Raw genomic sequence first — 11,084 nt, forward strand, 5'->3', positions numbered from 1 at the left:
ATTTAAAAAAATAGCGCGGGTCACTCTCTGCATTAGCACCGAAAAATGTTACTAAACATTTATTAATAATTTCTCACTTTTACAAACATTTGATTTTAAATTTCTTTTTAAATGACGACTTTTATCGACTTTTTTTTTTATATCCCCCCAATGGTGTTTATTCCGAAATCCGTTGTTAACATGGAGAGGTTGGGGGTGTTTATTCTGAAAGCCGTTCTTAACATTTGTTGAGGTGGACCTAATGTAAAAAAAAATAAATAAATAAATAAATTAAAAAAAAAACTAAATCATTTACTGATAACTTCTCACTTTTACAAATATTTTTTTTTAATTTACATGCGCGAATAAACAAATTGTTGAATAGTGCGAAAACAAAACATTTAGGTCCACCGCCACAATTTTCTTTTTTAAATGACGACTTTTATTGATAAATAAATTTACTTCTCCGCAACTTTTATTGATAAATAAATCTACTTCTCTGCCACGGGCACTGAACCCGTCCTTTTTTTTTAATAGTATTTTCGGGTGGGTATGCTGACAACAAATATCAGTTAAATTTTGCAAATAGCCCCCCCGTCCAAAATTGGTGTTTATTCCGGAAGCTGTTCTTAAGATGAGGAGGTTGGGGGGGGGTGATTATAAGGTGGACCTAATCTAAAAAAAAAACAAGTTGTTTATGCGCACATAAGCAACTATTTTTTATTAACTTTTTTTTTACTTTTTTATTTAAAAATTAGTAAATTTCAATGAATAGAATAATAAATCATTTATCATTAATATGTGTTTTTGGTTTTGTGTTGAATGAAACTTTTTTTTTCATTACAGCAATAATGAACCAATTTAAATCTTCCGGCATGCGTTTAAGGGTTACGAAATTATCAATAAATCGTTTAGTTACTAAGCCAACGTCAGTAAATAAAAAAAATGTTACGTGCGCATGCATTAGCCTTGATTGGGGGGGGGCGGGGGCTAAGGGAGGGACCATTAAATAATTATGCTGGTCGTCATGGAACTCAACGCCCAAGGAGTACCTAAAGTGGCACTTATGCACTTATGTTACCGTGCTATTTTTTAAAATAGTATTTTCCTGTTAAATTCAAATTTTACAATATGTTTTTCTTTTATTAATTTGTTAAGTGAAAGTACAGATAACCCGGTCGGTTTCTAATGCGAGGAAAATCTAGCCCCCCCCCAAAAAAAGAGGTACTCTGGATAATAACAAAACATTAAAATTGCCTCAGTCTCGAAAGATTTCTCCTCTACTGAACGAGGAAAAAAACGGTGAAGTGTAGTTCACCTTCTGTTTCTCTCCCCCTCTCTCAATATCTCTCTCTATCCATCTCTCCCTTTCCCTCTCTCAATCTATCTTTCTCTATATATCACCCTCTCCATCTCTCTTTGAGCCCCTTTCTCTCTCCAACTCCTTCTATCTCTCTCCTTTCCTCTGTCTCATCCCTCTCTGTTTCTAACTCTCCCCCTCTCTCTGTTTATCTATCAATCCCTTTATCTCTCTATCTCCTTCTCTTTCTCTATTTTCCTCTCACTGTCTCTTTTCTATCTATATATCTTCCTCTCTATCTGTCCATCTCTAATCCCTCATCCTATTTTAGTCTCCTAAATTAATTACAGTGAATAAGGCATTGTCAAAACATGGATAAATCCTATTTTAGTCACCTAATTTACTGACTGTGAGAATAGAAGTTATTTGGAAATTACTGCTACCTTGAACAGCACCAGAAGTAACTGGTAAAACCTTTCTAATTAAATTGATTTTGGCAGCCATTTGGTAACCAAATGACATAGCCTTAGCCCTTGCTGCATGAGGAATACCTGCGACCTTACTGCCAAGTAGAAGAATTATTTATTCTACTTTAAAACATTCAATTTTTCAAAAATCTCATGTTCGACATCTCCAAAACATCCAATATGGGGAAAAATATTGCAAAAATGCAAACTTATTGTTTAGGATGAATGCACAATAGTACGCAAAAAATCACTTGAGGCTCTTGGTCGATCCTTGCAAGATTTGCGTGGCAATTTCAGACCATTTGGGAATGCAGTAATATTGCTTGCAGGAGATTTCAGACAAATGTTACCTGTTATTCTTCAATCAACACCAGCAGATGAAATAAATGCTTGCCTCAAATACTCTACCTTTTTGTTCCATGTGAAGACATTAAACTTAACTCAAAATATGCATGTACAGTTGCAGATTGTTCGATCCGCACAAAAACTTTTGCATCACTTGTGGGAAATTGGGTACGAAAAAGTGCCAGCTGATCAGAGTTAAGGGCAAAATTCTTTGACTTTTAACTTCTGTAATTTCTGTAATCCAAGCTTTGCAATGGCACATAGCTTGCAGTAAAAAAAATTAACAAACAATATTATAGAAACAACAATCTTAACAGGACCTTTCACAGATGAATATATCTTCATTCCATGCATTCCTATGATTCCACCGGATACATCATTACACTTTAGCAAATTGCACTTTCCAATTTTATTGTCATTTGCAATAACCATCCACAAAGCACAGGGAACAATCTTTACAATTGTGGGCCTTACAGTTACACACTGACTGTTTTTTCACATGGACAATTTATGTTACATATTCAAGAGTCACCAAACCGGAAAATGTCTATATCAGCTAAGAAAATGGAGCAACAAAAACTGTGTACCCATGCAAAATGGAAATTTAAACCTATAAGAAACATGCTTTTTCTCATTTTGGAACTTTTTCCATTGCGCCAATATGAGCCACAACAACGCGTGGCAGGGTACAGCTAGTATATATATACATATATATGTATATATATATATATAGGTTATATATATGTATATATATACATATATATGCATCTATATATATAGGTTATATATATATATATATATATATATATATATATATATATATATATATATATATATATATATATATATATATATTTAAAAGAATAGGGGTTTATTCATCTTACTAATTTTTTTTTTTCTAAAATAACAAGCTTCAAAAGATGCATAACGATGTATTCTTTGGGCAGCCATCTTTGTTTTATAAAATATTTGTAATATCAAATACAGATGGCCTCCTACAATACACGTTTATTTCCTTGCCTTTTCCATATTACAGGGTTATGCATTTTTCTTTTTAAGAACTTTCTGCTTCTTTTTGGCGAGTATACGAAAAGAAATATTCAATGTTGACATACAAATATTCATTGTTCCCCTTGAATGAAACGTGGAATATCGAAAAAATTTAGTTCATTTATATTTCTATCATTTCATGTATCTTCATAAAATTTAAAGAATTTATTTTAGTATTTACTTCAAAATGAATATAAAAACAGTATCCTGATGAATCCTTATGCGGATGAAACGCAAAAAAATCTGTGTAGCTTAATTTCCATATGTATTTTCAAAATTTACTATTACAATATAGACATACTATATATGCAAACAATGAATATATAAATGAAAGAAAAATTTTGCTGCATTAGAAAGTCTACGGCTTTATTTATCTTGCTAGTTATAAAAAGAAACACAAAAAACGTTCGGTACATTTCAGAACAATCAATATTTGCATGTTAACATTGAATATTTTCTTCTGTGTATTCGTTAGAAAAAGAAAACCATGCAATGTTGAAGTTTCATGAAAAGGCAGAGAAAACTTACATCACTTGTGTATTGTGGGTGACCATCTTTGTATTATATTACAAATCTATATATCTATGAAATGAGAATGTGTGTGAGAGAGGACACATCTCAACCTATATACTCAACGATTTTTTATCTACATACTTGAAATTTGGTACATATAGTATTTAGACATGTGGAAAACATTTTCATCCGTTTTCTTTCGGAAAAAATGTCTGCTAAGGGGTCAAAATTAAAATATTGTTACGTGAAAGTGATCGGATTTGTATGTTTTAAACTGTTCCACGACTGTGCATGCACGATCGTGAAACATAACAGCCTCTTTATGTTAAGTATAAGTTGGTTTGAAAACACCTTTTAAATATCAGGTCAAGCTGTCCCAATAATTACCGTACTTGCCTAATTGTCTTTAGGTTTTAGTTTCGATCTCATCTCGAGTATTTTTTTACTTACAAAAAGTGAACTGTTTAGAAAAAAAGCAAAATAGTCGTACGCACATGTCTTTCCGTTTGTTTATTTTTTTACATTATTTTTTAAAGAAATTTAACTTTACGTTTAATGCCGGGCAACGCCGGGTACACCTGCTAGTATTTTATAAATCAATATGTGTTTGATCATTGTTATTGCAGATGTCGAAATTGTTACAGTGGAACCTCCATTTCAAAAAGATGATAGTAAGTAGAACAATGAATTGATTTTTTATTCAAGAACATTAAATAATCGAACTTTCCGGGTCATTTCTGAGCTTTGCATAAAAAAAAGACTACAATGTTTGTGTATCATGAAAAAAAAATGAAATTTAAAAAAATGTATTAGTAAAAACAAAAACTAAACAGTGCTTTTTACTAGTGTTTTTTTTTTTTTTTTTCAGGTTGATTTTGTTACTGTAAGTCAAATTATGATTATAACGTTTAAATTAACGAATATTTTATCTCACATCTTTTACATTTCTTGAGACCATGTGTTTATCTTTTCTGCACAGATGGCATTTTTGGTTATCACATAGATGTTAGAAGAAATAAGAAAGGAAAATAGTGAAGAAGCATTTACAGTCATTCTCACATTTTGCCCAAGAGATATACAAACATGTAATCTGATAATTTATATGATATTAGGTGAGGCATTGGTACTAATAAAATCCCAATACGATCGATAAAGAGCACTTTTACCGAAATCGGAAACAAGAACTAAGCCTAATAAGTAAATATTATATTTATTGATATACAAACTGCTATCCTCATCTTCTAGTTGTTGTTTAACGACGTTTCAGCCGACTATTCCTCCGGACTTCCACAGATGGTAAACCACGACGTGATATGAATGCTGAATCTTTTAACTTTATCCTCAGTAATTACTGCCTTCCATAGTTGTTGTTGTCTCGCCATATTTTGGACAACTCTGGCCGGTTTGGTAGGATTGGAATTGCTATCTTCAGACAATTCTCACCTGGAACCGTAGAGATTCAACGCCTTTATCCACTGCGCCACGGGCCCCAAACGGCAATCAAGGTTGAATTTTTTGGTCTTATAAATCCACTTTTTGTTCTTAGCTGGTCTTCTATCGTCGGGTCCATACTGAATGTTATATTATTTTATTATTGGAATCATTTTTGAGATTGAGTATATTTTATTTATTTATTTGCGGACTATTATCTTCATCTTTATAGTTGTTGCTTCACACGTTTCGACCAACTATTCCTCTGGCCTTCGTTAAGCTAAGACTCAGCATTTCTATTCCGTTGCGGTTTACCACCTGACGAAATCCAGAGGAATAGTTGGCCGAAACGTTGTAAAACAGCACCTAGATGAGAATAATCGTCAGCAAAGTAAATAAATTAATAAATTACTCATCTCTAAAGGATTCCAACGATAAATAAAAGTAAACATTTCTTATATTTTCGTCGGTTGTTGCCTTCTGGAAGTCTGGAACATATAAACATTTCGCAACAGAAAAAACATCTATAACGAAAGACAGATTATCAGAGCTTGTGAAAGCCATGTCAAAGTTTATAGTTTGAGGGAAAAAACAGATAAAAAAAGAGTGAGCCTCGTTCTGGGTTTCTGTCGGTTTTTATTCTTAAAATCTTTCACGGTCTTTTTCCCTGTGGTTATAAAATTTTAAACTAACAAAACTAAAAAAAAAAAACTCTGCGGTTTCAAATTAAATCAAACCAAGTTAATTTGGCAAAACATAGCAACGTGTAAAAAGACATGTAAGAGATAGGTTTAAGATATCTACATCCAAATATTCTCTGAATATTTGTTCGGGGTCGCTTTAAACCTGGATATTATAGTTATCATCACAACCTCATCTGACAGGCTGCATTATGGAACAAAAGCATGGTCAGCGAATGATGCCTTTTTTCTGAGACGAACACGACATTCGTACATTTTTTATGGATGTATGCGACCTTGGCGCTAGGGTAAAATTTTCTCGAAAGGTATATGTAATTGACGTTTTGCACCAGAAACAGTTCACCTCACAACCATTCTTTGCTTAAGTGAGAACGCATTTAGTCTTTGGAACTGTTTTTTATAAGTAGAAATTTATTTGTTTCTCCACAAAAACAAAATGTGACATAAGGTCGTGTTTAATGTGGGCGAGACCTAGCTCCCCAAAAAGGGGGGCATTCTGGTAGAGTGCAAAAATAAAATTGTCTTAGTATAGAAAGAGTCTCGTTCATTTATTGATAACAATTTGGCTATGAAATTGTCTCAATATAGAAAGGTTTCCCCCACCGTTGACCAAGAGCAATTTCATTTGGGTGCAGTAGACACCGCACCTCGGCCAAGAAGAGCTTCCTATGGAAAGTCTCATCACGCTACTGACCATCGCTTTTCTTGCTAACTATTGAACGCCCCGGATGTACGACATCTTTTTGAAGATAAGGATATTTTTATTTGGGAATGAGCCGTACTAGAATTATGTATAGGTGACGGAAAGTGTATGCAATTAGATTGCGAAGGGATCTTTGGTTAGGTCGAGACCCCACCTGGCTTTCTTCGTCCCCTCAATAAAATGATGTATTGGTTTTGAAGAGTTGTCCATATCTGCGCCAAAGTCCTTCGTATTAGTGACAATATTGAGTGATTGAGATGGAAAAGCGATGGTCAGTGGCGGAAGTGTCACTAGAAAGATAATTACAAATTGCATAGTTCAATGGTCAATCCCAGCTTGAAAATCAGCTTTGCTGAAATTATCCTAAAGTTGATCATAGGTGTGTCTAAAACAAAATAGAAACTTCCATGAACAGAGTTTCTTATCAAAATCTTCCCACCTGTGGAACATGTTGCCGTGAGATTGTTTTCTTTACATACTACAACATGGTCGTTTTCAAGTTCAATATTAAAAATTATCTGTCAAGTCGGGCTCAGAATTGATCATAGTTCGCAATCCTTTTATAATAAAGCCCAATCATCCAACTGAAAATCTCATTAACCTTTATCCTCGAGTGGCTTTCAGCTTTGCTAAATAGAAAACCCATCCTAATTCAAATCACTTAACGCAAATAAGACATAATTAAATAAATATATATGCAATTGATTTCAAATTATTCTTTTAAATTTTAATTGTGCCAACCAATTTGTGTTTCAGATAAACTTCAGACAATAACAACACCAAAAACAACAACAACAATCGCCATTCCAATTGAGTATAAAACGAAACGTAAGCAAATATTATCGATTTTTAATTTCTGATTGAGAATTTCATCTCTATTTCCGAATCACATTTCAGAGAAAAATGTTCCACTCTATTTTTGCTTTATGTATCAGATTCTTTCCTTCATAAAAAAAAAATGGATATGGCCATCCCGTGGCACAAGCGTCAACGAATAAAAAACTGCCCGACTATTATGACCATCCTTTAAATATAAGAAACTTAAATGTTGAGAATAAACTGAAATTGTTAAAATTTCACATAAATTTAAGATATCTAGATTCTTATGAACCTCCTTTTTTTAAACGAAATTAAACCAATTATAACACACATTGCGACTCCTTAGTTAAGCAGTGAATCCTATGCATATATGTAAACAACCTGAATTTATTTGGAGATAATAATTAATAATGCTCAAGCTTTTTATTCTATTTCAGATAAAACTCCCATCACAACAACAGTGTCTTCCCCCAGTAACAATAACACAACACGTAAGAAAACGATTTCTTTCTATCTTTTAAAGAGAGAATCTGAAATTTTCCTTCCAAAAAAAAATATCCAGATTTATTTTATTCCATAATTAGCCAGGGTGCCGGCGTTTCTTGAGTGTTTGGAGGTGTGTATTGAGTAAAAACAAAAAAAAGCGGTAGTGGGCAAGCAGGCTAGAACTCCACAGAATATTGTGATAAGTGTTTCAGTGTGAACCGGTATGTTATAATAAATTATGGGGTTTATCTATTTTAGTTTTACTTTCATCATATTTTGCTTTGGTTTTGATACCCCCAAATTCGAAGCTATCTCTTTACAACCCTTCCTTTTCATAACCTATCATACTTTAATAAATCAGAGTCCATTTTCTGTAGGCTGTTTTTGAACACAGTCAACGACGGGTACTTTTGCTAGTATATATATATAGAATGTTGGAAATAGTATTCCGACAAAATTGAGAGATAAAAAAGGAACAAACCACGTTATGTGTTCATCAAAGTTTCATCTTTATTTCGAGACTGCATTTGGATGAATGAAATTAAGAAAATAAAAGATATTTTTTATTATTGATATAATGCAATTTTTTACCTTTTTCTATTTCAAAAACGAAAAAAATCGTTGGGAATTCAAAAAATAGAAGGCAAAACGTTGTGAAAAAAAGTAAGACTTTATTTTATTTATTTATTATAATATCATAAAGATATGATGCTATTACTATGACATTAATAATGTCATAAAGATATGATGCAATTATTATGACATTAATAATGTCATAAAAAAATGATGCAATTATTATGACATTAATAATGTCATAAAGATATGATGCAATTATTATGACATTAATAATGTCATAAAGATATGATGCAATTATTATGACATTAATAATGTCATAAAGATATGATGCAATTATTATGACATTAATAATGTCATAAAGATATGATGCAATTATTATGACATTAATAATGTCATAAAGATATGATGCAATTATTATGACATTAATAATGTCATAAAGATAGGATGCAATTATTATGACATTAATAATGTCATAAAGATAGGATGCAATTATTATGACATTAATAATGTCATAAAGATAGGATGCAATTATTATGACATTAATAATGTCATAAAGATATGATGTAACTATTAGGACATTAATAATGTCATAAATATATGATGCAATTATTATGACATTAATAATGTCATAAAGATATGATGCAATTATTATGACATTAATAATGTCATAAAGATATGATGCTATTATTATGACATTAAAAATGTCATAAAAATATGATGCAATTAATATTCTTTTTGGAACAAATAGGTCTGTTATAATATAAATAAAGATGTGTAACTGAAATGAAATGAGTGTATTTTGGTTATGTAATTTATTGACTGATTATATTTATTAATTATTACAGGTGTGAGAGTGTTAACCCGTGTCTAAAATGAAATTATCTTCTATTATTAAATACTTACTTATTAAAGACGATAAATTATAGAAACCTCCACGTTGATTAATTGTTCTGGAATTTGCGATAAGCGCTGACTCAAGAAATCTATGTTGTGATTTATTTGCAATAAATTTAACTATTTTTGCTTGTTTGAAATCAAAAGTATGATTATGCTGCAATGAATGAGAGAATAATGCATTCAGATAATTGATATTTCTTATATTTATTTTATGTTTATTGAGCCTTTTCCTTAATCTACGTTGGGTTTCACCAACGTATATATGATGGCAATTTTAGGAAGGAACAGTGTATATGCCTGCATTGGACATTGGTTTGTTTTGGCGAGATGTTTTATTGTTTTTAATGTTTGTTTTATAGTTTGTTATGTCGTTTGTATGATTGGAATTCTTAGTATGTTTAATATGTTGCAAATTATTGTATTATTGGTGTGTGTAGGTAAAAGAAGATGTCTGTTTATGAGAGAACTTAGTGTGATTTTTTTTTCTTAGCATTTAATATAAAACATGCGTGATATTGCAAGGTTTTCAAAGTATTTATGAGGTATTTATTTTATAACAGACAAAATTTGTTCCAAACAGAATATGAATTGCAACATATATTTAAAATATATTAACGCTATATGACGTTAAAAAAATAAATAAAAATGACTTACCCTTTTTCACAAAGTCATACACCTCCCCTTTTTAATTTCCAACGACTTTTTTTCGTTTTTGAAATGGAAAAAGGTCATACATTTCAACACATCCAAAAATATATTTTAAAACATTTGTACTGGTGTTTTTTTTTTTTGTTTTTTGTTTGTTTTGTTTTTTCTTAATTTCGTTTATCCAAAGGAAGTCTCGCAATAAAGACGAAACGTTGATGAACACATAACTTGGTTTGTTTCTTTGTCTCTCTCTCTCTCTTTCTCTCTCTCTCTCTCTCTCTCTCTCTCTCTATATATATATATATATATATATATATATATATATATATGTATTTATATATATATTTATATATATAAATACATATCATATATAAATACATATCATACATATATACATATATATACATATATATATATGTACATATCATATATATACAGATATATATATATACGAGGGGCGTGCAATAAGTAATGCCCCTGACCCACTTCCAGTTGTCTGATCTAGCTGAAATATTGCATGTGCAATGATTTATATCTCTAATTACAACTCTGAACTAATTATGGTTTCTGTTTTACAGGTGTTTAAACTGAGTCGGGTGTGAATTGGAGCCTGTTGAATGTCGAGCAGTGATCCGGGTTTTGTATTTGAAAGGACGCACACCACAGGAGACGTTTGATGAAATGAAAGAAACTTATGGTGATAATGCCCTATCATATGACCTTGTAAAACACTGGCATCGTGAATTCAAATATGGCCGGAAGTCTGTGGAAACAACTCCCAGACGTGGTCGCCCCCCCCCTTCTTTCATTGATGAGGCATCTGTCCGTCAAGTTGAGGCTGCCATTTTGGAAGATCGGCGCATTACTATTCACCAAATAGCCCAAGATGTCAAGATTAGTACAGGGTATGTGGAAACTACCATTCATGACCATTTGCATATGCATAAGATATCTGCCAGATGGATTCTCAGGTTGCTCACACCATTCCAGAAGCGAGAACGCGTTGAGTGTTTGAGGATGAATTTGGAGATGTGCCAAGATGAGTCAAAGGTTTTGAAAAGACTGATTACACATGATGAAACCTGGGTCCATCACTATGATCCAGTCAATGCAGTGGAAGCACTTGGACTCACCACCTCCAAAGAAGGCAAGGGTGTAGCCCTCCACTG

General features: G+C 32.0%; 1 protein-coding gene across 1 annotated transcript in view; it reads left to right on the forward strand.

The window, feature by feature from the left end:
• Positions 1 to 11,084, forward strand: part of LOC145269286 (matrilin-1-like) — a 57,731-nt gene that overhangs the window by 20,104 nt on the left and 26,543 nt on the right. The window contains exons 5-7 of the mRNA XM_080124968.1: positions 4,281 to 4,325; positions 7,246 to 7,317; positions 7,746 to 7,799. Coding sequence (XP_079981094.1) covers positions 4,281 to 4,325; positions 7,246 to 7,317; positions 7,746 to 7,799 — 171 coding nt within the window. The remainder of the gene's footprint in view (positions 1 to 4,280; positions 4,326 to 7,245; positions 7,318 to 7,745; positions 7,800 to 11,084) is intronic.

This window comes from Euprymna scolopes, chromosome 45 (assembly GCF_053919585.1).
Source record: "Euprymna scolopes isolate OS-2025 chromosome 45, ASM5391958v1, whole genome shotgun sequence".
Classification (NCBI taxonomy): Eukaryota; Metazoa; Mollusca; class Cephalopoda; order Sepiida; family Sepiolidae; genus Euprymna; species Euprymna scolopes.